The 27,666-nt window shown below is 40.5% G+C and overlaps 1 protein-coding gene across 1 annotated transcript in view; it reads right to left on the minus strand.

Annotated features, from left to right (window-relative positions):
- Nucleotides 1-9,609: 9,609 nt before the first annotated feature.
- Nucleotides 9,610-27,666, minus strand: part of LOC132836032 (sphingosine-1-phosphate transporter MFSD2B-like) — an 81,582-nt gene continuing 63,525 nt past the window's right edge. The window contains exons 7-14 of the mRNA XM_060855238.1: nucleotides 25,964-26,054; nucleotides 23,412-23,533; nucleotides 20,590-20,673; nucleotides 19,135-19,218; nucleotides 18,103-18,215; nucleotides 11,915-12,058; nucleotides 9,985-10,161; nucleotides 9,610-9,664 (exon numbers count right to left, since the gene is read on the minus strand). Coding sequence (XP_060711221.1) covers nucleotides 9,610-9,664; nucleotides 9,985-10,161; nucleotides 11,915-12,058; nucleotides 18,103-18,215; nucleotides 19,135-19,218; nucleotides 20,590-20,673; nucleotides 23,412-23,533; nucleotides 25,964-26,054 — 870 coding nt within the window. The remainder of the gene's footprint in view (nucleotides 9,665-9,984; nucleotides 10,162-11,914; nucleotides 12,059-18,102; nucleotides 18,216-19,134; nucleotides 19,219-20,589; nucleotides 20,674-23,411; nucleotides 23,534-25,963; nucleotides 26,055-27,666) is intronic.

Raw genomic sequence — 27,666 nt, forward strand, 5'->3', positions numbered from 1 at the left:
GTCGGCATGGACGGGTTGGACTGAAGGGTCTGTTTCCATGCTGGTACATCTCGATGACAATGACTCTATCTAGTTTTGGGACTTCTCTGGAGGTGATCAGGTACCTTTAGAATTGTTAAAAGTAGGCATAAACCCACTATCAAGGTAATGGGAATTATCAACATACCTGACAAAACCAGCTTTCAAAATAGGTCCAAACAACTGTCAATTGAACCAGTGAAGAGAACCTGTCAATAGACACTGTCAAATGTGTCAAGAAGACCTGTCAAGGCATCTGTGACAGTGATCCATCAAGGCTTTTAAACTTCTTGTTCTTTAAATTTTAGAAAGAAATTGTTCAGAGCCAAAAGAGATTTTTTTCTTGCTTTTTGAATCTGTTGACATAATCTTGAGATTTTCCACTTTTGATTAGTAGTGCATGTTTGATTTCACAGTCATTCATTTTCACAGTCGAGTGCCAGTTCACAGTTTGATTGACAGCTACATGGATTTGTGGATAGTTTGAAATGAATTTCAATGCATGCTATTACAGGATTGTGGACTTTAATGAAATGTTTTGTCATTGTAAGGTATTACTTGAATGTAAATGTAATAATTGGATTTCTACCCAAACATAGAAGCTAGGAACAAGAGTAGGCCATTCAGCACTTCAAGCCTGCTTTCTCATTCAACATGATATAGTTGATCTCCTACCTCGATGACATATTCCTGCTTTCTGCCCTTACCCCTTGATACCATTAAAATAAATAAAAACTTTCTGTTGAATATATTCAGTGACTTGGCCTCCACAGCCTTCTGTGGTAGAGAACTGCACAGAACCATCATGCATTGAGTTAAGAAATGTTTCCTCATCTCAGCACTAAAAGGCCTACCATATCCTAAAATTGAGACTCCTGGTTTTAAACCTCCAACCAGAGAAACATTTTCCCTGCATGTAGACTGTCCAGTCCTGTTGGAACTTTATACATTTCAATCAGATCCCCTCGTAACTTTCTAAACTCTAGTGAAAACATGCCCAGTCGAATTCAAAACATCAACTAATTTATTTATTTCAATGTAGTTAAGTCTGCAATACACACTTAGAACCTTATTTCCTGCAACTTTATTTTATCTCATCTTTGCATGGATTCTCAGATGTGTCTAAGATGAATTGTCAGGTTATGAGGAAAGGGTTATGGGTGAGTGCCACGGATTGGGAAGAGTTGAAGATAAATTTGTATAAGGGATATAAAGGATTGTGAGAGCGGGTACAGGGGCACAGGGTGATATGGAGGGCGTGAGGGGCTGTGGGGATGAGTTCCAGAACAAAGGTTGACTCGGAGTGGAGTACAGGTATATAGATTTGATTGGAAGGGTGATTGTAAAGGCTGGAGGCATGTTCTTGTTTTCTTGCTTTCTGTAAAATAAAATCTCCAAGATAGTTTTGGAGCTTAGAGACAGGCCACCTGCACAACCCGCCTCTGTTCCCAGCAACCATTCCAATACTTTTGAGGTCACCAGGATTGATCTCTAATATAGTCCTAGGAGAAAGTGAGCACGGCAGATCTGGAGATCAGAGTTGAGCTGGAAAAGCACAGCAGGTCAGGCAGCATCCGAGGAGCAGGAGAATCAACTTTTTGAGCATAAGCCCTTCATCAGGAATGAGGCTTGTGGGCCGGAGAGTTGAGAGATATATGGGAGGTGGGGATGGGGCTGGGTAGAAGGTAGATGAGAATGCAATAGTGAGATGAAGTTGGAGGAGAAGGTGACAGGTAGGAGCGGATAGATGGGAAGGACAATGGACAGGTCAAGAGGGCAGTGCTGAGTTGGAGGTTTGGGACTGTGCTCCGGTGGGGAAGGGGAAATGGGAAAACTGGTGAAATCCCGTGTGGTTGCAGGGTCCCAAGGCGGAATATGAGGCGTTCTTCCTTCAGGCGTCGGGTGGTTAGGGTTTGTGATGGAGGAAGCCCAGGACCTGCATGTCCTTGGTGGAGTGAGAAGGGGAATTAAAGTGTTCAGCCACAGGGCGGTAGGGTTGGTTGGTGTGTGTCCAGAGATGTTCTCTGAAATGATTTGCAAGTTGGTGTCCTGCCTCCCGATGTAGAGGAGACCACATCAGGTGCAATAGATACAGTGGATGACATTTGTGGAAGTACAGGTAAATTTCTGTCGGATGTGGAAGGATCCTTTGGGCTTTGGATGACGGTGAGGGAGTGAGGTGTGGGCACAGGTTTTGCACTTCCTGCGGTAGCAAGGGAAGGTCTGGGGCGTGGGCTGATTTTGGGGAGGGTGGGTGGTGTGTGGACATGACAAGAGAGTCGGAGAGGGAATGTTCTTTCTAAAATGCTGATGGAGGTGAGGAGGGAAATATGTCCCTAGTGGTGGGGTCCGTTTGTAGGTGTCAGAAGTGGCAAAGGATGATATGATGTATATGTTGGTTAGTGGGGTGCAAGGTGAGGACCGGGGTGTGTGTGGGGGGGGGGGGGGTTCTGTCCTTGTTGCATTGGTAGGGTTCAAGGGCAGAGGTACAGGAAGTGGAGGAGATGCGCTGGAGGGCGTCGTTGACCACATAGGAGGCGAAATTATGGTCCTTGAAGTTCGATGGCGGTACTGGTCCTTCTGGGAACAGACATAGCAGAGGCGGAATTGAGAATAAGGGATGGCATTTTTACAGGAGGTAGGGTGAGAGGAGGTGCTGACCAGGAAGCTGTGGGAGGCAATGGGTTTGTAGCCGATGTCTGTGGTTAGTCAGTCACCAGAGATAGTCCAGGAAGAGGAGGGAGGTGTCTGAGATGGTCCAGGTGAATTTGATGTCATGATGAAAGGTGTTAGTGAAGTTGATGAACTGTTCAACCTAGGAGCACGAGGTAGCACCAATACCGTCATCGACGTAGAGGAGGAAATGGTGGGGGATGCTGCTGGCGTAGCTATGGAAAATGGACTGTTCCATGTACCCGACAAAGAGACAGGCATACCAGGGGCCAATGCGGGTGCCCATGGCTACCCTTTTGGTTTGGAGGAAGTAGAAGGTTTGGAAGGAGAAGTTGTTGAGGGTGAGGACCAGTTCAGCCAGGCAGATGAGGGTGTTAGTGGAAGAGTACTGATTGGGATGGCATGGGAGGAAAAAATGGAGGGCTTGGAGGCTTTCATCATGCTCCTCAGATGTTGCCTGACCTGCTCTTGTCCACCTAGAAATGTGGCAATAATTTTCAAGGTCCAGTTCATGGAACTGGGAATTCTTCTGACTCGATGATCAAATGCAAGAGTTTCTTTTTGATTAGATTCTCCACAGTGTGCAAACAGGCCCTTCAGCCCAACAAGTCCACACCAACCCTCCAAAGAGTAACCCACCCAGACCCATTTCCCTCTGACTGATGCACCTAACACTATGGGCAATTTAGCATGGCCAATTCACCTAAACTGTAGGTCTTTGGACTGTGGGAGGAAACCGGAGCACCTGAAGGAAACCCACGCAGACACAGGGAGAATGTGCAAACTCCACACAGACAGTTGCCCAAGGCTGGAATCGAACCTGGGACCCTGGTGCTGTGAGACAGCAGTGCTAACCACTGAGCCATCGTGTTATTGGATGTAGAATCTTCAATCAGAGCAATTCAATTTGGACTGGTTTCTATCAGCACTGTTTCTGAAGGAAGTGTTTACAAGTGACATCATCACAGTGATATCGCTATTAATCCAGAGACCCAGGTAATGTCCTTGCTTTGAATCCCACCACAGCAAACGCTGACGTCTTATTGTGTGGAAAGTTGCTGACATCATCAAAGATCCACTGCATCCCACACTGATCTCCTACAGCTCCTTCCTCAAGCAGAAAATATAGAAGCCTGAATATTTTCACCTGTAGGTTCAGGAACAGTTTCTTCCTGGTGGTTTTTGGATTGATGAATGGACTCTCTAGCCTCAAATAATGCTGACCTTGCTAATGTTGATCCCACCCAGTGCATGTCCTGTGCAATGTAACCTGTATACCCCTGTCTAAGTCCTTTTGATCTGTACATTCTTGCTTACTATAATCTGCCTGCGCTGCCCATAAACAAAGCTTCTCACTGTACTTTGGTCCATGTGGCAATCAATCAATCAATAAAATCTGGAATTAAGAGTCTAATGATGACCATGAATGTCCTTTAGAGAAGAAAACTGCCAACCTTCCCTGGTCTGGCCTATATGTGACTCCACAGAGTCATCGAGCCATAGAGATGTATAGCACGGAAACATACCCTTTGGTCCAACTCATCCATGCTGACTTGACCTAAATTAATCTAATTCCATTTGTCAGCATGTGGCCCCTCTCAACCTTTCCTATTCATACACCCATCCAGATGCCTTTTAAATGTCATAATTGTACCAGCCTCCCCCACTTCCTCTGGCAGCTCATTTCATACAAGCTCCACCCTCCATGAAAAGGTTGACCCACAGCAATGTGATTGACTCTTGACTGTCCTCTGGGATGGGCAATAAATGCTGGCCGAGCCAGCGACACCTTCATTCCCATGAATGAATTAAAAAAAAAAGTAATCTCCCTCAGACAGTCTGCTGCAAAAATATTCTCCAATCTAAAGTGTAAGGAAAAAAAAACATCCAGACTCATAGGAGCTCTACAAGGTTGGACTGGAAAAATTGACAATAGAAGGCAATTTGTAGAGCTCTTCATTTTCCGATGCTTAAAATTGATGGATATTTGTGATTTCAGCTGACCAATATCATTTTATGAATGATATTTTCAGATTTATTTCCATATTCATCAACAGCAGAGTATTTAGTTATAAATATCTGCACATCTCTTATTATCTTCAATCCCTCTTTTGCTCTCATCTGGTCTGTTTGTATTTGAGGTTAAAGATGAGTGTCAATAGACTTTAGATGGAACAGAACAAATTTCCAGCTAATATCATCTCAGCGTCTCAAGTTTTCCCACGTTATGACTACTGTTATTGTTTTGGTAATTCTCCGATGGATGGTTTCCATAGTTTTAACAACTTTTCTATAATGAATAGTCCAAAGCTGTACACAGTATCTATGGCCAAAATGATACAAAGTGATTATTTCCTCTTCACTCCTATATTCTAAAGCCCATTTATAAAACGCAAAATACTGTTGCACTTATTATGGTTTAATCATCCATCTCATTTACATTTTGAACTCTAAAGAGGCGATTTTAACTGTGCATGTGGGCAGAAACTAGGTGGATAAGCAGTTAAGGTCAGCCTGGGCATTAGCATCCAACATCTTTCTCTCTTCCAAAAATAGAAATTGCTGGAAGAGCTCAGCAGGTCTAGCAGCACCCGTGGAGAGAAATCAGAGTTAACGCTTTGAGTTGCGTGTTCTCTTCTGGCAGGTTCCAGTGCTACTTTAGAATCATAGAATCTCTACATATGGAAGCAGGCCCTTCAGCCAACAAGTCCACACCGACCCTCCGAAGGGTAACCCACCCAGACCCCATTATCTTATGTTTATCCCTGACTAATGCACCTAACCTACACATCCATGAACACTATGGGCAACTTAGCACAACCAATCCACCTAACCTGCATATCTTTGGATTGTGGGAAGAAACAGGATCACCCAGAGGAAACCCATGCAGAAATGGGGAGAATGTGCAAAATCCACACAGATAATTGCCCGAGGCTGGAATCGAACCTAGGTCTCTGGAACTGTGAGGCAGCAGTGCTAACCACTAAGCCACCATGATCTCCTGAGCAAAGAAGGGGGACTTTGAGGGAAACTGGCTGGCTCTTTAAAGATGCAAATTACAGTTAGATAATGTCATCAGGGCAAGACTCCTGTTTTAATCAGAAGGTTTTGCAGCAAAGTTATTGTTGCTTTCCTGCCAAGTGAACCTAGTCAAAAGAGTAACCCAAAATAAGCAAATGCTCAGGAAGGTCCTTGTTTGAACGTTATTGATTATTATTGGAGGCAGGGAGGAGAGGGAGCTACTCGGCTGAATACTTGGAGTTGTGCCTGTAAACTCTCCAAATAGATTCCTGTTGCCCAATATTCTGCTCCTGCTTGATTTACAGCAGCTGATTTTCCTAGTTTTGGGCAAGCAAATATTTATTGTTGTCTTTCCAAAACATGAGCCTCTCTGGACGATGGTGTGGGAGCTTACATTCTTGCAGTTGGAAACCAATCCATCTAATATAGTAATACCTCATTTATTCATTTTTTATGGGATGTGGGCATCACTCGTTGGGCGAACATTTATTACCCATCCCTAGTTGCCCATGAGAAGGTGGTGGTGAGCTGCCTTCTTGAACTGCTGCAGTCTTATCTGCTGTTAGTTGACCCAAAATGCAATGGGGGTGGGGGTGGGGAGAGGTGGTGGAGGGGGCAGGAATTCCAGGATTTGGCCCAACGACAGTGAAGAAATAGCGATATATTTCCAAGTCAGGGTGGTGAGTGGCTTGGAGAAGAACTTGAGATGGACGTGGACTTGGATTTAGAAAATGCTGTCTGAGGATCTTTGGTGAATTCCTGCAGAGTATCCTGTAGATAGTACTCACTACTGCTACTGAGCATCGGTGGTGGAGGGAGAAGATGCTTGCAGATGTAATACTAATCAAGTGGGCTGCTATGCCCTGGATGGTATCAAGCTTCTTTAGTGTTGTTAGAACTGCACTCAACCAGGCAAGTGGGGAGTATTCCATCACAGTCCTAACTTGTGCCTTGAAGATGATGGACAGGCTTTCGGGAGTCAGGAGGTGAGTTACTTGCCACGGTATTCCGAGCCTCTGACCTATTCTCGCAGCTACTGTGTTTTATGTGGTGAGTCCAGTTTAGTTTCTGATCAACGATAATTCCCAGGATGTTGATAATGGGGGGAATCAGTGATGGTAACACCATTGAATGTCAAGGGGCCGTGGTTAGATTGTCTCGTGTTGGTGATGGTCATTGTCTGTCATTTTGTGGTGCAAATGTTACTTGCCACTTGTCAGCCCAAGCTTGGATATTGTCCACCTCATGTTGCATTTGAACATGGACTGCTTCAGTATCTGAAGAGTCATGAATGGTGCTGAACATTTTGCAATCATTGATGAATATCCCCACTTCTGACCTTATGATGGAGGGAAGGTCATTGATGAAACAGCTGAAGATAGTTGGGTCTTGGATACTATCCTGAGGAACTCCTGTAGAGATGATCTGGAGCTGAGATGACTGACTTCCAACAACCACAACCATTTTCCAATGTGTCAGGTATGACTCTAATCATTGGAGAATTGCCCCCGATACCCATTGACTCCAGTTTTGCAAAGGCTCCTTGATGCCACATTCGATCTAATGCAGTCTTAATGTCAGGGGCTGTCACTGTCCCCTCATGTCTGGAATTCAGCTCTTTTGTCCATGTCTGAACTAAGGCTAGAATGACGTCTGGAGTTGAGTGACTCTGGTAGAGTCCAAACTGGACATCGCTGAGCAGATGCTGCTTGATGACACCTTCCATCACTTTACTGATGATTGAGGGTAGACTGATGCGGCAGTAATTGGCTGGGTTGGATTCATCTGCTTGTAATATGCAGGACATACTTGGGCAATTTTCCACATTGTCGTGTAGATGCCAGTGTTGTATCTGTATTGGAACAGCTTGGCTAGGGGAATGGCACGTTCTGGAGCACCAGTCTTCAGTACTTTTGCCAGAATGTTGTCAGGGCTTGTAGCCTTTGCAGTATCCAGTGCCTCAAACAATTTCTTGATATCACGTGGACTGCATTGAAATGGCTGAAGACTGGTATCTGTAATATTGGGGACCACTAGAGGAGGCCAAGTTGCATCATTCACTCAACACTTCTGGCTGATGATTGCTGTCTTATCTTTTGTACTGATGTGCTGGGTTCTTCCATCATTGAGGATGAATATCCCCACTTCTGACCTTATGATGGAGGGAAGGTCATTGATGAAACAGCTGAAGATAGTTGGGTCTTGGATACTATCCTGAGGAACTCCTGTAGAGATGATCTGGAGCTGAGATGACTGACTTCCAACAACCACAACCATTTTCCAATGTGTCAGGTATGACTCTAATCATTGGAGAATTGGAGCTTCCTCCTCCAGTGAGTTGTTTAATCATCCACCGCCATTCACCACTGGATGTGTCAGGATTGCAGACTTAGATCCTGCACAATAAGGGTTTGAAAACTTTATCTTTCAAGAACTTATTCTAGTTTCTCATGATTCTTAGCCTAGATTGTTATTTTTGGGAACAATAAAACAACAGGGAATAATTGCTCCTGAACAGGAACAATTGCTCTTTCGCCACCTTTTTGATTATGTTTGAATATAAAAAACAACTCAGAAATTGTACTTAGAGACTAAATAAATTCCTACCTGAGAACGTGAGATCTATCACAATGTAATGTAAGATATATCTCTTTGATATCTTCTACCCTAGCTCGTTGTTAATCTCTTCCTATGTTAGGAGTAATTAATTAGATCTGTCCTGGACCAGGAGGACTGAATATGGACAGTCAGAACATGGATGTCAGTGTGGGCATTCCTGAAAGACTGTTCACCTGGACATGGCGACTGAAGAGAGTACTTTTCTTTTCCAGCTGACCACTGACTCCTCTTTTTGGAGAGCACAATGCAATCACAACATTTTCTTGATCTTGCACTCAGTTGAGAAACACACTATACTTTGCTGTTAATAGAAAAGCTAAGAGTGTAAAGCCAATTTTCATGTATCTACAATGTGTTGTTTCCTAGAATCTGGGCTTGTTGATAGAATGGAGTGCGGCTGACAGACAGAAACCCAAGTGGACAACCTTGTAATGACACCTTAAGCACCTGGAAACACTTAAGTCACTTGTGAGTTACGTTCAGTACCCTGAACAAAATATAATTATGTCCAATGACTTTTCATCCATTAATCTCTTATGAGACATATGAAGATTGATTTTTAACTTATGGAGGTGGAATAAAACAATCAGTAGTGAGTTGACTGACCATTATATTATCCAATTAATTTCACTTTCCATTAACTCCAGTCCTCTACTCTGTATGTTCAAGATATCATGCAGTTCAAGAAATCAACTCAGCGCTACCTTCTCAAGGGAAATCACACACAGGCAGTATATAATGGCTTTATGGCTTTGGCAGTGATGTTCACATTCCCTGGAATTTTTTTTAAGCATCTTCGCAGCTAATGATTCTCAGCATTCAGTGGCTTGTGGGAATGTCATATAATAGAGTGGTTCAGGCCAGTAGTTTTCCATCTTTTGTCTACTTCAATTTGGAAGTCATTACCTGCAATGAGTATGCATCAAAATTATAAATTCTATTCACTGATACGTTACTTTAGAGTCTGAAAAGGAAAGGTTAACAGCATGCAATAAATTAAACTCTGGAAAAGCTAGTAAATAAAAGGAAATGCATAAATGCAATCTTTTACAATTTATTAAATCAGTTTTCCACATAGCAACTACTCCTATTTTTATTTGAGATAAATTCATTACTTCAGGTTAACAAAACATATCCAGAAGTTGCATTAAAATATAAACAGATGCAAATTCCAGTGTGGTTAGTATAATATACATAAGCGTTGCCGCAGTAATGATCCCTGCATACTCTGAAATCTATGGCTTGTAGGTGATTGTCATACCTCAGTCCCGCTATTTATTATGATGCGTTGTCCACATTTGTCAGTGACTGACCACTGATGTGGACATTTTGCCTGTAAAACAAAAAAAGACACTCCAGTATTAATTTGGTAGAAATAGCAATTCAAGTTAAATAAAACAAAATCACATTGTATTTTTTAAAACATTGTATTTGCATTTACCAAATGTTTGAAGAATATGTAATGATTTTTTTCCAGGTATGCCAAATGAAAGTTCAGTATTAAAATTTTATTTAGACTACATCCCTGAGATTCCTCCAGCTACTCCTAAAAATGAATTTCTAACTCTGAGCAGAGCTGTTTGCCCATTGAGCTGTACTGTTTCTTTGATTTGAACAAACATTACTGAAGTCCATTATTCAAGAAATATCTACCTTAGCTCTTCAAGTGCCAGTTCATTTCTCACTCGGATGTCTTCTGTTATTGGATACAACCGGAATATTATTAACCCAATCATAATCAGTCCCACAGGCACAGCTGCCACTAGTAGTTTTAGGGCGAAAGCCACAGACTGGGGCTGGACACATGCTCCAGTTTTATAGCCTGCAAAACTAGAACACAAACATCATGAAACTTTATTTCTGACATCGAATCCATCTGTTTTTTTCTTATGCTATCTTATCCCCTAGATTTTATGATCTTACAGTTCTAATTACAGGTAATTTGTACTGTTTGTATTGTGTAAAAGTTCTAACACTAGTTAGATGGATGAAGTTAAAAATCACGCAACACCAGGTTAAAGTCCAACAGGTTTAATTGGAAGCACACTAGCTTTCGGAGCAACGCCCCTTCATCAGGTGATTGTGGAGGGCTCGATCGTAACACAGAATTTATAGCAAACATTTGCAGTGCGATGTAACTGAAATTATACATTGAAAAATTGATTGTCTGTTAAGCCTTTCATCTGTTAGAATACAGTGATAGTTTCACTTCTTTCATGTGTAAATCACAAAACCCTTCTTTTTAAAGTTGCATTTTCGGGTTAGCGGCTAACAATGGTGATAGCTGGACAATATGTTGAAGGTGTTAGCCCCCTGTGTTCTCTGTCTATGACCTGATGTTTAGATTGATTCTAATCTAATAAGTGAGATAACAGTGTTTTACATAAATTCCTGTAGTTTTGAGCTCAGAGTTCTACATGAATATATGCAGTTTTTGAGCAAAGTGCAATGAAACTCTGCAATATTAATTCACCGCACAAAATATATGTGTGCATGTGGGTCTTTGTCTGTCTGTCTGGGGTGGGGGTTGTGAGTGTGAGAAAATGTGTGTGTGTGTGTGTGTGTGGTGGGAGCAGAGTGTCTTAAGTCTGGGAGGGGGTGCATGTGTGAACGTGGGAGTGTGTGTGTCTATAAGGGTGTGTGTGGGTGCCTGTGTGCGCGTCAGTGTGTGTATGTGTGTAGTGTAATGGTGATCACCTGATGTGACATGAACCCAAGGTTCCGGTTGAGACCCTCCCTATGGGTACCGAACTTAGCTATCAGCCTCTGCTCAGCCACTTTCCTCTGCTGCCTGTCCCGAAGTCCACCTTAGAGGATGGTTCAAATCATAAATGGATGAACTTACAGTCAAAACAACCATTAAGTCTCAACTCAGAATAATCTACGTGATTTAGTTCCAGTCAACTATAAATTGAACTAGAATCCCAGGTAATGTAACAGTACATGAAGTTTCCTACATTGCTCAAGTTTTACAAAAAAACCATAAGGATGTTGACTTCCTGCATCTCCCAACAATTAGTTTCTGAGTGAGACTTTAACATGCGCCTGTCTTTTCAATCATTTTACATAGTATACATTGGATTGACGATAAGATGTAGGGACAAAAATAGAATCTGCCCTGCCATTCAAAGAAATCATGGTTGATCTGATAATTCGTCAGTTCCATTCTTGTGCCTTTTCCTCTTACAGATTAATAATTTGTCTAACTCAGGAGCTAAGGAGAACAACTGAGACGATTATCAAGCAACTACTGTCAAGAGGGTATCTAGGCTGGCCTGTATGTCAGTGATGCTGGAAAGAAAAGTTTCTGAGGAAGTGGAATTCAGATATGGTGAGTGACAGAAAGTTAAGAGTTTCATTCTTCATCCAAACATGCTAAACCTGATTCTTGACTATTTAAAGTTGAATGTGACACTCATTTATACTGACACATAAGCACAATACACAAAATCTCTTTTTAAAAGAGTGTGTTCCTTTAAGCAGGTGGCACTATTTACATTCCATATCATTACTTAGTAAGATAATGCAATTGTTTCAAGGAAAGAAATCACATACGTTTAGCAAATGTGTTTGAGTCACTTACTGAAGGCTAAGTGCAGACAATCCCATAGAAATTCCATTAGCCAACTTGGTGAAGAAGACATAGAATGAGCAGAATATGGTTTCCAGTCCCTTTATTTGTGGCTTTTCAAGTCTATAAGCATCAATAACATCAGGCAGCATAGACCTGTAATGAGAAATAAACAGGTCTAACTTGACAATGAAGTCTATAAAGTCACCTCTGATGTACATGATATTAGGAATGCTAAACAGAATCTTAGAACTTATCTTTTTAGTGTAGATGCCAACCGTAGTAAATAAATTTTCTCTAATGTCATGACTACAGCGCCAATAAAATTCACAAGGTGGTCATGCTGTTTCAGATCCCACCTGGCAGGATTGCTGTGTGTGAAACAGACCCAAGATTTTGCTCTAGTTCAGATAGAAACAAGTCCTAACTGACCTTGGTAATACAGCAACTTAAAAATTACTTTAGTGATCATTTTTTGGGAAGGATTCCTGTTGTTTTTGTTCAGGAAACACAATCAACTTGGTGTGAGAATGTATCTGTTCATCTCATCCTGTGAAGCAATCAGGCAGTACATTTGGAAAGTGTCTTCAGAGAAGCTTTGGCAGGTACCTGAGGTGCATCATGTTGATGATGTATAATGTTGACAATGGATGACAGGAGATGTAGGGAGTCAGTGTGGATGGGGAGTCCATCAGGTGGGTCGCTTTGGCTGTGATGATTCTTGAGTGTTGGTGGAGCTGCACTCATCCAGGTGAGTTTTCCACCATACTCAAATTTCATTGTAGATGCAGGGACAGAAGGAAGAAACCTAATCAGACATTTGTAGAATTTACAATGGAAAAGGAAATGCTGTAAGATCAGTTGATTAGGAAAAAGCTGAAGAAGAAAAATGAGAATGTTAGGGAAATTATACCATGGGAAAAAAAATCAGAAAAAGTCTTCCAGCAAATTTAAAAGCTTTAATGGCGATGGCTATCATGAGGGACATAGCTTTAAGTTGAGGGGTCGGAAGTAGTTTCTTTACTCTTTTAAAAACTAATTTTTAAAAACTAGAGAAACAGCAGTTCTGACACAGATATATGATATTCTTACACAGACAATTACAGATCCCCAATGGAGAAAGAGAAATTTTGCAGATGGAAGAGTTACTAGTTTTAAAGAAACAGACTGAAGGATTCTAAAGTCATAATGAAGCAAGGTTAAAACCAAAACGTGAATCAAAAAAATTAACATACAATTGAAATAAGACAACATATCAAAGCCAAATGCTGCAAGGTAGATTGCAGTTATAGGAATGCCTAAGGAATCTTCAGAAAAGGCAAAAGGAAATAAGTATTAATACTCCAGCAGAAGAGCAAAAGAACATGTTTCCTTAGAATGTAAATGGAAGGGAGCAATGGCTCAGGTGATTCATGAAGGCTCTGATTCAAATATTGACAAAGGAGAATCAGACCATTAGAAATCCTAAATATTTTATCTCAAAAGTGAGATATTTCTTTGTGATTTAAATCATGAAGGTAAACCAATTAAGATATTGAGAGATATAAATGCTAGCTGGTGATGCTATGAAGGAGAAAGTTATTATTTGGATGTACACATGGAGGTTACAAACCAATCTCACTATACAGACTTGGATTAAAGAGTTACTCAGTAAATGGAGAAGTTGTAGTGGGAGAAGTGAAACAAATCTCAACAGAATAAATTGATTTCATTTCAGACATAACAGGACAGTTTCAAGAATACTGGCTTCACTACAGGTGGTGGAACAAACAGGTGGAGGGAAAAGAAACTGAAATATTGCAGGATGAACATACTAGATTTTTAGGTTCATGTCCAGGTTGGGTTTGTCCTTTTGTTTGGACAGGACATATCTGGGACAATTTCCAACTTTGCTTATTAGATGTCAGCATTGTAACTATATTGCTACAGAGGCAAAGCTAGTTTTAGAGAACACACCTTCATCACTACAGCTGAAATATTGTCAGCACCCAACATCCTTGCAGTTTTCAGTACCTTTGACATTTCATATGCCACAATGATGTTGGAGTCCTCAGAAGGTGGTCAAACTAGATCATCTCAATCAGCACTTCTGTACAAATGGTTTCAAATACATCAACTTTGTGCTTTGCAATTAAGTTCTAGTCTCCAACATTATTCAAGATGGATTGTTTATGTAGCAGGTTCCTCCTCTAGCAATTGTTTAAGTTTTCATTATCATTCATGAGTGGATCTGTAGAGGTTAGATCAGATCCATTGGTTGTGGGTTTGCTTTGCTCTGTTTGTAGCAAGCTGCATCTGCTATTTCACATTACTGTAGTTTTGTGTCGTTGCTTTCCCAGGCTGGCATTTGATATTGCACCTGGCATGCACTCCAACATGTTCATTCATCCAGAGTTGACTGTGGGGTTTGATGTTAATGGTAAGTTGAGGGATATGATGGGACATGGCATCACAGATTCTGGTTGAGTAAAATTCTGCTGCTGTCGACAGCTCACAAACCCTCGTAGATGTCCAGTTCTGGGCTGCCAGAACTGTTCTGAATTCATGCCATTTAGCATAATGGTGTTTGAAATATAACACTGGTGTCCCTGGTGTGAAGATGGGACTTTCTCCTCCGATGATCACTTCTACTAACAATGTCATGGACAAATGGATCTGTAAGCAATAGATTAGTGAGGACAAGGTAAAATAGATTTATTCCTTTGTTGTTTCTCTTACCATCTGCCTCAGGCTCAGTCCGTCAGGTAAGTCCTTCAGATCTTGGTCAGTTTGGTCATTGTGGTGTTACCAAGCTGTTCTTGGTCATGGACATGGAATTGCCTCACCCAGATGACATTCTGTGCTGTTTGTACCCTGATGTTTTTTTGAAGTGGTGTTCTAAATTGAGGAATAGTGATCATCAGTTGAGAGAGGTGGGATGTGGTGATCAGCATGAGGTTTCCTTGCTTATGTTTGACCAAATGCAGTGAGAGTTCACTGGGTCTAAAATTAATGCTTAGAACTCCAAAGGTCACTCCCTCGTAACTGTACAGCCCACTGTGCAACCTGGTAGGGCCTGTTGTGTCAGTAAGAAACAATAAACACAGGCACAGACATGAGTATTCGGTGAACTTGACTATATATGGCCATGGGGCAGATCTCCCAATTTTGGCACAGACTCCATGACGTTAGTGAAAAGGTATCTGCAGGGTAGAATGGGCTGGGTTTGTCTTTATCCTGTCCTGTGTCTAGTTTGTAGTCTATCCAGGGACAGCACGATGGATCTGCCACAGTGCCAGGGATCTGAGTTCAATTCCAACATCAGGCAACTGTCTGTATGGAGTTTGCACTTTCTCACAGTGTCATGCATGGATTTCCTCTGGATGCTCCAGTTTCCTCCCACAGCCCAAAGACATGCAGGTTAGGTGAACTGGCCATGCTAAATTATCCATAGTGTTCAGGGATGTGTCAGTTATGTGCATCAGTCTGGTCTAAATGTGAGAGTAATAGGGAAATCGGTTTGGGTGGGTTACTCTTCAGAGGGTCTGTGTGGACTTGTTGGGCTGAAGGGCCTGTTTCCACACTGCAGAGATTCTATGATACTCACATTAGACTTTTCATAGTATTTTAAAGCTGTTTGTTGCAGCTTAGAATCTATGCAAGACATTTTAATGAAGTGAAACATTCATGTAGCTTTCTGATAATATGCAGATTTTCTGGAATAGATGCAGAAGGAGGGATCTCTCTAAGTGATGCTTTCCGCCTAATTCTTCCTTTCTCTGTTCCCCACCAAGAGCTCCCTCAATATCAGAAAAGCTGCAGGCTTTCAATGGCCAGAATCCAAAACTCCACACTAATCCTCCCTCCCCCAAGATTTGCAGTGTGTCAAGGGTAAAACAGCACCAGTGCCAAAGAAATATTCAATTCAGCTGACATTGAGTTATTGAGCAGGATCAGTGCATGCGTGCACAAGTGCTCATAGCACCTGTTCCACAGGAGCACGTTAATGACCCACTGAAATAATGAGGGATTTTAAAAAATAACTAAATTAACATTACGAAAAGTTCAGGCTTACAGATTTCCAGGGTGTCTGCTTCATGAACGCTGTAGAGTTTAATCTCCACCAGCCTTAGACCAGAGCAGACAGACCTTCCCAAATGTATGGCTGAGGTAGTCGCAGCAAGTGACATCTGTCTCAAACTACATGAAGATTGGCACCTCTCCAATTTGATGGTAGAGGGCAGGTCTTCTTCTGTTCCTCTGCTCTCAGTACACCAGCTGGAAGATTTTGACAGGGCCATCAATCACTTCTGAAGTACATGTTACCTTTTCCTAACGACATTTTTGTTACCATCAGTTGGACTGAGATCACCTCTCAGCTGGCATGTGCTGCTGAGCCCTCTTGGAGGGCTTAAAGGGTCAAACGCCTGCAGGGAACTAGAAACGCTGCAAGACGCACACTTTTGACACAGGAGAAGGAGTGAAAAATGATTGGAAAGAAAAGACAGGAGTAAATTCCACAGAAATAAATCAAAGAACTGTAGATGCTGGAGATCTGAAACGGAAAATGAAATCGCTGGAGAAGGTCATCAGGTCTGACAGCATCTGTGGGAAGAAAGCAGAATTATTGCTTTGAGTCTGGTAACTCTACTTAAGAACATTCTGATAAAGAGTCACCGGGCTCGAAAAGTTAACTCTGCTTTCTTCCAACAGATGCTGAAAGACCTGCTGAGTTTCTCCAGCAATTTCTGGTTTTGTTTGAATAAATTCCTCATCTTTCCAGGTTGGAAATTTATAGTCAAGGCAGTTAAAGCCTTCTTTACAAACAGATCAAAATAAATTACCATATTTGGGTAAAATCTATTACAGTGAAATAACTCATTCATGTTGGTATGAGACATAGAAAAACAGTTATCGTAATTAATTCTGTATAAAAGGAAGTTCTGCAGAGAAGTACATTAATCAACAGGCAATAACTTTGTGATTTACAGAATGGTAATGGCTCAATGGGCCGAATGGCCTACTTCTGCACCTATTTCCTATAATGGAGACTTCATTTTTATAGGTGTCTTTGAAGGATTGTGAATACCTGGAATCGCCTTTTAAAGAGATTGATGAAAGGACTTTGATAACTAGCCATTTCTAGGTAGTCAAATCTCCTGTAATATAGACGAGCAGGAGGCTAGAAGATCACGGAAAGCCAGGCAGCGTCAGGAGGTGGAGAAATCAACCTTTATGGGAATGAACACTTCTTCAGGACTCTTGTGATAGTTGTTTGTTTACTGAAGAACCCCTGCCTTGCTTTATGACCGTTGAGCTGCAGTTCACTATTTGGAAATTATTTGGAATATATATAGTGACCAGTCAGCCAAAGTGAAGATGCTCCAAGCTCAGGTCTTGTGTTTCTGAAAAATGTCCTTGTGAATCCAGCGTGAAAATCATTGCCCTCTTGAAGAGGGTTAAAAGTCACACAACACCAGGTTATAGTCCAACAGGTTTATTTGGAATCACTAGCTTTTAGAGCGTTGCTCCTTCATCACCTGTTGGATTATAATCTGATGTTGTCTGATTTTTAACTTTGCACACCCCAGTCCAATACCGCCTTCCTCCATATCATCTCTTGAAGAGAAACTGGAAGACCTTTCAATACCACTTTTCCAATGCAAACTGCAGGTTGCTAAGATCCCAGCAACACCTGGTGGTTATTTTTCATGGCACCCATCCGTGCCAGAGATGGTGCATGTACGGAATGAGCTGCCAGGGGAGGTGGTGGAGGCTGGTATAAATACAATATTTAAAAAACATCTAGATAGGTACATGAAAAGGGAGGGTTTAGAGGGATGTGGGCCAAATGCTGGTAAATGGAACAAGATTAATTAAGGATATCTGGTCGGCATGGAGGAGTTGGACCAAAGGGTCTGTTTCCGTGCTGTAAACTCTGTGATTTTATAATTTTCCTTTTTTTTAAGAGATTTGATTGATAGCTATTTTTGTTCTAACTTCAATACAAAGAAGCCATATAAGTGGCAATATCAGGAACTAAGTTAAACAATAAAATTTATGTTGTCACCTGTAGAGTAATGAGATCAGAGGGAGAGAAAGTGCACTCCTCCTGTCTCAGTTGTAATGTGTCTTGGATTTGAGGGTGTGAATGGTAATGGTACAATATCAACTATTGGATGTATAAATTCAAAGCAAGGAAATAAGTCAATGTCACTTACCATGGTAACAGAAAAAATGAAGCAAAACTCAGACCAGAGGAAGCTCCTGCCAGATAGGCCACAATTAGATTGTTTGGAAGCGAAACCATCAAGAATAAAAATGGAATTAACCACTATAAACAGAGAAAAATACAACAAAATAAAAGAGAAATCTGTAATTTGTTTTAGGATCCAACTTCTAGTTTTTAATACACAGTAAGTTAAGAGTGTTGTTTCCCTGTGTCTTTTAGTGCTCAAGACTTATTCATACCTTTAATGCATTCCAGACAAAATAGAGAACAGGAAAGACCAGACTGGAACTAGCAGGCCCTGTAGGTCTCTCGACTGAAGGAGGGTATTTGCTGCACGTTTCATCATGAGCAGCAGTTTACGCAGCACAGAAAGTTTGTATATCCATACGACAGTGGTCACTTCTCTCTGTGAATGCTAAAGTCTAAGTTTTCATGTACACTGATTCAACGTTGGCAGCCTCAATGCTTTCCTCAATTGAATTCTGCACCCTATTGTACATGGAACAGACATCAAGCAGATCCAGCGTTACACCCACTACTGGGCCTAAGACCAGTATCCTCCGTGGCCAATCGTATTTTAGCCCTTAATGGATTAAGTGAACAATTACAGAACGACCATGAAAGTCGCAATTTCAATCCTTGGTTAACACCTGAAATATTTGATCTCATCCAGGTTGATCACCTGGGCACTTGTCTGCTGTTCCTCTCTGCCATTTATTGGATGCACAGGGGGTCATGTCATTGGGACACAGTTTCCCATTCCCATTCGTATATACTATATTGTTACCTGTTGATGCTCACCAGTTAGGTGAGGAACTGAGGCATAACCTAGCCTGAGAACTGCCAACAGCACAGAATGAAACTGAGTTGAAATCTATACAAATGCTGCTCCCCCCATAGGTATTGGGGATGCTGTCTTTTTATCGATAGTATTCCTTCAGTGAGGAATTAGTACACTTCAATAAAGGAAATCAATATCCCAAAGTACAAAGTTGATATGGAAAAAAAAAACGATACGTACAATAGTACCCAAGTAAACAGCAATTTTCTTTCCAAACCTTTGCAGAAAAAACTGCCAAAAGGGAACAATCATTACAGCAGTTACCTGTAATGGGAAACAAAATGATTGACTTGATTAATCCAGATCCAACAACGGTCTGTTATTTGAGAAACATGAATAAAGCACTCCACAATAAAATCCACAATTCAGAAAAATATTGTTTGCAGAAACTACTAATTGTGTTTTCAATTTTATATTTAACCAAAAACTTTCAACATCATAAATATTCAGAACACTGTGTATTCACTAAATGAATTATCTCACTGTAATTGTCATTTATAACCTTTAAGTTCCTATGTCTACAAATTGGTAGACCAACTAGTAAAATTAGATCACAGAGGATTCTGGGTGAGCTTGCCAATTGGATGTAAACTTGGCTTTACACTGGGAGTCAGAGGGTGGTGGTAAAGGGGTTTTCTCAGACAGGAGGTCTGTGACCAATGGTGTTCCACAGGGATCAGTATTGAGTCTACATTTGTTTGTCATTAATATAAATGATTTGGCTGACAATATAGGAGGTATGGTTAGTAAATTTGCAGATGACGCCAACATTGGTAATGGGTGGACAGTGAAAAAGGCTATCTAAGATTACAAAGAGATCTTGATCAATTGAGTCAATGGGTTGACAGGTGGCAGATGGAGTTTAATTTGGATAAATGTGAGTTATTGCATTTTGGTAAAACAAATAATGGAATAATTTATACAATTAATAGTAGGGCCCTGGGCAAAGTTGTAGAACAGAGAGACCTAGGGGTTCTTTAAATTGTGTCACAGGTAGACAGGCCGTTGACAAAGCAATTAGCACAGCCTTCATAGGTCAAGCCTGGGATGAGGGGCAACGTTTTTACACACAGAGTGGTTAGTGTGTGGAATGAACTGCTAGAGGAACTCGTGTATGGAAGTCCAATTACAACATTTAAAAAACATTTGGATAAGTATGTGAATAGGAAAGGTTTAGCTGGAAATGGGCCAAATGCAGGCAGGTGAGACTAGTTTAGTTTGGGAACTTGGTTGGCATGGACTAGTCGAGGTGGAGGACAAAGGGTCTATTTCCATGCTGTGTGACTCTATGACTCTTTGAAAATACTCAATACGGTATAAACTTCACAATTCTCACTACAATACAACCAATTTCAAAGACGTTTGCTATTCTACTATCAATTTCAAAATTTTCGTGTCTGAGACTGTAGTTCTGCCAAATTCCATGATCACACTTCACCATGTCCTGAGCCAGCTTTCTATTAATGATTAATTCCAAATGCAGACAAAACCTAGATTCTGACTAAAATGTTTCGGGATTGAATTTTTTTTTATTGCATTGCTACTTCAATAAATACCTTCATCTTCAAACATGTGACAGCGCTAAGTGTATGTGTTCGCATGGAAAGGAAAACAAAATGTTAAAAATAAACATACCAGAATTATAAGTACGATGTTTTGATAATGGTATTGAAGATCAGCAGCATAAGTGCAAAACAGAGCAAAGTTCCCCTCTAAAACCTGAGTGTGAGAAAATAAATCTATTATAATAAACACTGGATCTGTTCATACAGAGATTCGTCTTGTTCATTAATTAATAGTTATACAAAAAATCTTCAACACTAAAAATATTAAAATGAGCGGAATTAAAAAATCTACACAGATGTTGGAGTCAAAAGTGAACTGATGGCAATCACAATTCAGTGTACTGGCACTATTGCACAAAACACTGCACTTTTGCACCACCATTTACAATAATTAGAAATCCATTTGGGTACAATCTCCACAGGGATTTTGGAGCCTACGTGATCTGGGAAAGCAACAATGTATTTCCTTCACCAGTCAAACTGAGGAATGGATAAGGAGTCTTACAGGACCACCTACTTTGAAAGGACAAACCCTGTAACATTTTCCAACAGGTCCAGTGTGTATCTAACGAATAAGTGATAGTAATTTCTCGCAGTGAGGTACCAACATAGTGAAGCTTCTGGAGGAGTAGGTTGACTGATAGCAACTTGCTGATTTTCACACTTAACTGCTTAAGAACACAAGAAATAGGAGCAGGATATGGTCCATCAAGCTAATTATGGCTGAGCTGGGATTTCAGTTCCATATTCCTGCTTATTCTTCATTTTATTAGATTCCCTGAGAGATAAAACAAAATCCATCTCAGCCTGAAATGTATCCAATGATTGAAATTCTACAACCCTTTGGCATGGAGAATTATACAGATTTCCAACTCCTTGAGTGAACTAATTTCTTGCGATCTCAGTCCTAAATGATCAGCCATTTATGCTGAGTCTGTGCCTCATGTTTTAAGTTCCCCAATCATTGGAAACAGTCTCTCGGTATCTACCTTATCAAGCTTCTTCACAAATCTTCAATGTCTCAAGAAGGTCACCTCTCATTCTTCTAACCTCCAGAAAACATTGTCTCGCATCAGGGGACAACACCCTCATCCCAGGGACCAGCCTCATGAGCATTTGCTATAAATGCAAGTATACCCTTTTATAAATGTGGAGACCAAGGCTGCAAGCACACAGTACTTTAGATGTGCTCTCACCAAAACTCTGCACAAATATAGTAAGACTTCTTAATTTTCATACTATCAGTTCTGAAGAAGGGTTACTGGACTTGACTTTAACTCTGCTTTTAGACTTAGACTTACAGTGTGGAAACAGGCCCTTCGGCCCAACAAGTCCACACCGACCCGCCGAAGCGCAACACACCCATACCCCTTACCTAACACTACGGGCAATTTAGCTTGGCCAATTCACCTGACCCGCACATCTTTGGACTGTGGGAGGAAACCGGAGCACCCGGAGGAAACCCACGCAGACACGGGGAGAACGTGCAAACTCCACACAGTCAGTTGCCTGAGTCGGGAATTGAACCCGGGTCTACAGGCGCTGTGAGGCAGCAGTGCTAACCACTGCGCCACCGTGCCGCCCCTCTTTCTCTCCATAGATACTGCCAGACCTGCTAAGGTTCTCTATTTTTCTTTCAAATCTTCAGCAATTTCAGAGATCTGCTTTGTAATACTTTCACTACAGTGCAGTAACATAGTGATTATATTATGGGAGCAGTAATTCAGAGGCCTGCTCTTTTGATTGGTGATGCTTAAGTTCAAATGCTGCAGTTGTGAATTTTAAATTCAAATAATTCAAAAATCTGATTTAAAAAAAACCGTATCTGTTATGGACCAGGCCAGACCCCCTCAAAATATTTTAAGAAGGTAGCCCAGATATTAATTTTATTTTTTAAAAGGCAGGTGTAACATGGATATTCCCAGAGTGATGCAGCTGATGAAACCACTCTGCTTTAAGCAAAACAGAATTTGTTTACGTACTATTGTTGAAACATGAACAAAAGGAAACAGAATTTAGAATAAATTAATTTGAAAACTCAACTGACTTAAAATCGCAACTCAACAAAGCTGTTCCAATTCCCGCAACATCCCATAAATGCACCTCTTGGCAAAAGGTAAATTCAAACACAGGTTCTTACAGGCAGGAGAGGTTTCAGGGACAAAGTTCAGGCAAGACCTCTGCTGGAGCATGGAACCTCTTTTCGCTGCTTTTCTAGGTGGCTGAGTGCCTGCTAAAACTGATGAAGGGTTTGTGCCCAAAACGTCGACTCTCCTGCCCCTCGGGTGCTGCCTGATCTGCTGTGCTTTTCCAGCGCCACACATTTTGACTGCTAAAACTAAACCAAACTACAGAAAATCTGAACTGGAAGAACTGGCCACTCCACTTTCATTGTGCAACTGTTTTTTAAAAATACCTTAAGGCCTCCCCTGACTGTTGACTTAGGCTGTGTCTGTTAGCCATTTCGGCACCTCTTGAAAATAACAAGGACAACATAACCCTGTTAAACAGTCAGCATTGTCACATATCTATAATGAATACATGAGACAAAGAAACCCATCAGTAGGAAATCTGCCATCATAGTTCAGTCTGGGTCAATGCAGATGCATAACAATGCAATTAACTTTTAAATTCCCTTTGAACAATCCTAGTAAGTCACTAAGTTCTGTAGATTCCTTTCAAGGGACAATTAGCAATGACTAATAAATAGGGACTAATAAGTGAGTCCTCAACACTCACACCCTGAGAATTAATTTGTGAAATGCTACAGTTATTTTTACATTACCACACTATCCATTGCAAAGTGTAAAATCCAGAGACTCCTTACACTTTCAATGTGTCAGAACAGTATGTTTCCCGTATGAAACATCTTTAAATGCTCGGGAGGATTACCTTAATAGCCATCGATATGAAGAGGAAAGATGCCGTCAGCTTCACATAAGGGCTGTATCTCAACACAAGTTTGGTTCCTTTCAGAAAAGGAATTGGTTTTTCTGACTTCTTAGTATAGGGGTCTAACCAAGAAAATGGAACATCAAACTATTTACCATTTGCACTTCATTAAACAGATTGTTTAACAGATTAACTAGTAAGTGAAACAAAATACCCATTAATTAAAAGATAACATTACATTAATTGATCAGACTTCAAATTGAATTGGATAGTATGGCATTCAGAATAACGTTTAAGGATAAAGGCTACATGAAACTGACATTATTAAAATAAATAAAAATGCATCTTTTGTCCTCTTTCAATGTCCTTGTGTTTTTATCAATCATTAATTTAAATCTTCAAAATAGTTCAGGAACAAAATGCACTTTGAAACATTGTTCAGAAATATCAAGAAATATGATATAAATGCAAGTCCTTGGGGCTAATTTTAATTTATCTGACACAGCAAGAAACTGACAGAATACAATTGTTCACTCATTTCCTCCTGCGATAAAATTTATCACGCTGACTCATACAATCCTGTCAGTTTCCCATCCGACAAGTTTCCCATTTTACACTTTGCAATGGGTAGTGTGGGAATGTAAAAATAACTGTAGAATTTCACAAATTAATTCTCAGGGTGTGAGTGTTGAGGACTCACTTATTAGTCCCCATTTATCAGGTTACCTCTTTAATGTTTATCCTTCTCCCTTGTAGGAATTTATTTCCCATTCCAATTTCACCTTGTTTTCTTTGCACCACTCAAGAATTCTTCCTATACTACTGTTTCTGAGCAAAAGCTGAGATTTCAGAACCAGATCAAATGTTCAACAGCAGGAAGAGGCCACTTGGCTTCAAACCAGTCAGTAAGTTCACAGTTCATCTGGTTGTGGTCTTAAAACCACTCACCCCAATCACTTTTGGTTTCCATGTCAATAAAAAATCTATTCAACTCCACCTTGAATAAATCCTTCCAGGAGTTTAACCAATTGCAAGTGTCTGGAAGACATCATAGATTCAACTTCCTCCCTCTTGTCCAAACCATTAATCTTTTGGCGTTTTGGCCTGAAGTCACTTGCAGCAATGGAAAAAATATTTCAATTTCCAGTGTCAGGTTTAACTCCTCAAATTCCATTAATGAGCCACATACATGATATTTTTTATGGTGCTCTTTTCCCTAGTAGATTTTTTGGCTGCCTTTTAAAGGAAGAACTTACATTTACATAGCACCTCAACGTACTATGTCATCAATATTTTGTGAGAATGCTTACAGTGTGAAAACAGGCCATTCTGCTCATCAAGTCTATACCAACCGTTTAAAGAGCATCGCAGCCACATTCGTACTCTGTCCTGAAACCCTGCATTTCCCATGGATAAAACACCTACCCTGAACACCATGGGACAAATTAGCATGGCCAAACCACCTAACCTGCACATCTTTGGACTGTGGGAGGAAACACAGACACAGAGAGAATGTGCAAACCCCATACAGACAGTTGCCTCAGGCTGGAATTGAACTTGGGCCCCTCGTGCTGTGAGGGAGCAGCGCTAACCACTGAGCCACCGCACCTTTCGCAGAGTAGTTTCATTTTGACCAATTTATTTACCTTTTACTCGTGTTACTGTTATTGATGAGAATACCAGAGGGTCCCTTATGTCACACTGTCAAGGGAATTAACAGGCCTCAAATTAACACCTTCCTTGAAGGACTGTGTGGTAATAATGCAGCATTCCTCAGTTCTGTACCAACACATTAGCCTAGATCAAGTTCTCTAGACTGGAACATGAATACATATCTTTTCGAATCAGGGCCAGAGTGCAACAGCTGAAGCGTAAAGGCATTTAAATTTCCTATGAACTTTGAATTTGGATGTGGATCTGTTTCACCTTATAGGAATATCTACACTATTCTTTTGAATTCCTGTTTGCATATGTCCTTTATTCATCCATTGTTCTGCATGTGTACTGCCCCAAAACTGCTGGGAATGTGAAATAAAACAGAGAATTAAATGAAAAATATTTGTAAACAGAAAGAATAAATTTGCATTTGAGATGTCAGTCCGTTGTGCAATTCTAGGATTATCAATTTGTACTCATTGAAATGTCATTGCCTTTCTCCGTTATCTAATCAGTTATTAAAATAAATGGGAAGAAATTGCTTCATGAACATCCTATTTATAGTTTAGCAAAGGATGTGCATTATTAAAGCTCTGAATTTAGGTATTTCAAGCTGCCATAATTAACTGGTCATGGGAGGCTATTCTGTAAATTTCTAGGACTGCACAGGAGAATGTATGTAACCATGGATTATGCTTTGTCCCATGATCAAAATAATGAGCTGCAGCAGTTATCTCAAAGCATGCTACTTCAGGAACCCCACTTGCTGAAAAAGCTCCATCTTGAGGCAATAATGCATATTTACAAAGCATCCTCATTTGAAACTAAATTATTAGTGTGCTTCAAAAAACTTTTTGCTGTGGGAATGTACTCCACACGTGCGCTAAGCTACTCACCATCTCTCTCTCTCACACCAAACAACAGAATAATCATACAAAAGAGATAAATACTGCCTATAGCACCACTCGCAATTATGTATAACTCCCTCTGTAAAAGGAGAAACGATAATATTAAAACCATTCCATCAAGACATCAGAAACAAGGAATTCAAAAGCTATTTACATTTTCTAACATGCATCTGATATACATCAAGGATAATTTTATTTCAGGTGGTAATTTAAAATGGGTAATATCAGATCAAATAGCTATTATGTATTTCTCATGATTATAATTGCCATCGACTACCACTAAAATTCGGAATGACTCTGTTGTTTCAAACAAAGCTGAAACAATATGCTTTAGCTTTAAATCCTCCAGGGGTTAAATGTCTAAATTACTAAAGGGGGTTAAGGGACACAGGTGGTTAAAACATAAGTAGGCAGCAATTATCATGGTATGAGGAGTTGGTCAAGTGAAAGGTAAACGAGTTTAAGTGATAGGTCAGCAGAGATACAGTGACATATGTAAGAACTCTCAGAAAAGAAAAAGTGAGACAGAGAAAATAAGAGATTCTAAGGGAAGGACACACCAACTCCAGTTAAATAAAGAAATTTGTGATGAAGGTTCATAATATATTTCTTGAAAACTTAGGTTACAAGTTGGAGAAATAAAAAAGGGTTTTTATTTTCAGTTCTGTGAAGAACTAAAATGCTTTAATTTCTTTTCTATGGACAAGTGCAATAAAGGTTCATAATACATTATTTTTGGTAAACTGAGGTTATGAGATGGAGGAAAGCCTTCATGGAGGCTTTCCTGAAGATTTCCTGAAGAAGGGCTTATGCCCGAAACGTCGATTCTCCTGCTCTTTGGATGCTGCCTGACCTGCTGCGCTTTTTTTTTAGATTACTTACAGTGTGGAAACAGGCCCTTCGGCCCAACAAGTCCACACCGACCCGCCGAAGCGCAACCCACCCATACCCCTACATTTACCCCCTTTTACCTAACACTACGGGCAATTTATCCTGGCCAATTCACCTGACCCACACATCTTTGGACTGTGGGAGGAAACCGGAGCACCCGGAGGAAACCCACGCTCTGATCTCCAGCATCTGCAGTCCTCACTTTCTCCTATGAGATGGAGGAAGGCATGGGTTTTAGTCTTCAGTTATGTGAAGATCTGACCTTTATTGAGAGGTCAAGAAATCATTTTTTAATAGTAAACTAAAGACAGCATTTTCAAGAAATGATGTCATGTAAAGAACATTAGCAGCCTCTTTTGTATATATCCAGTAATGGATACCCACCATAAACAGAAAGAGAACAATAAACTTATGATCTATTAAGCTAGGGTTGACTCTGTCATCTGACTTGTAATATCATCAGCTAAGATGATAGCAAATTAAAAATAAACACATTCCCTAAAGATAAGTAGCCGATTTGAAATATCGGTTGGAATATGAAGGACAGTCAATAATTAAATGTTTAGTAAGAAAGGGAAAGTTGAGTTATGACAGAAAGCTGGAAATATTAAAACAAAAAATAAGAGTTTGTAAAGGTATTTAACCAAGAAAAGAGTAAGGTGAGTATTAGTCCTCTTGAGAGTGTCTGGGAAATTATTGAAGGAAAATAGAATGATGGCGGATGAATTAAGCAGAGATTTTATGACAACATTCACTGCAGAGGATACAAATAACAGCACAGAACTAACCATGAATCAGAA

The sequence above is a fragment of the Hemiscyllium ocellatum genome, chromosome 3 (genome assembly GCF_020745735.1).
Source record: "Hemiscyllium ocellatum isolate sHemOce1 chromosome 3, sHemOce1.pat.X.cur, whole genome shotgun sequence".
NCBI classification, from domain to species: Eukaryota; Metazoa; Chordata; class Chondrichthyes; order Orectolobiformes; family Hemiscylliidae; genus Hemiscyllium; species Hemiscyllium ocellatum.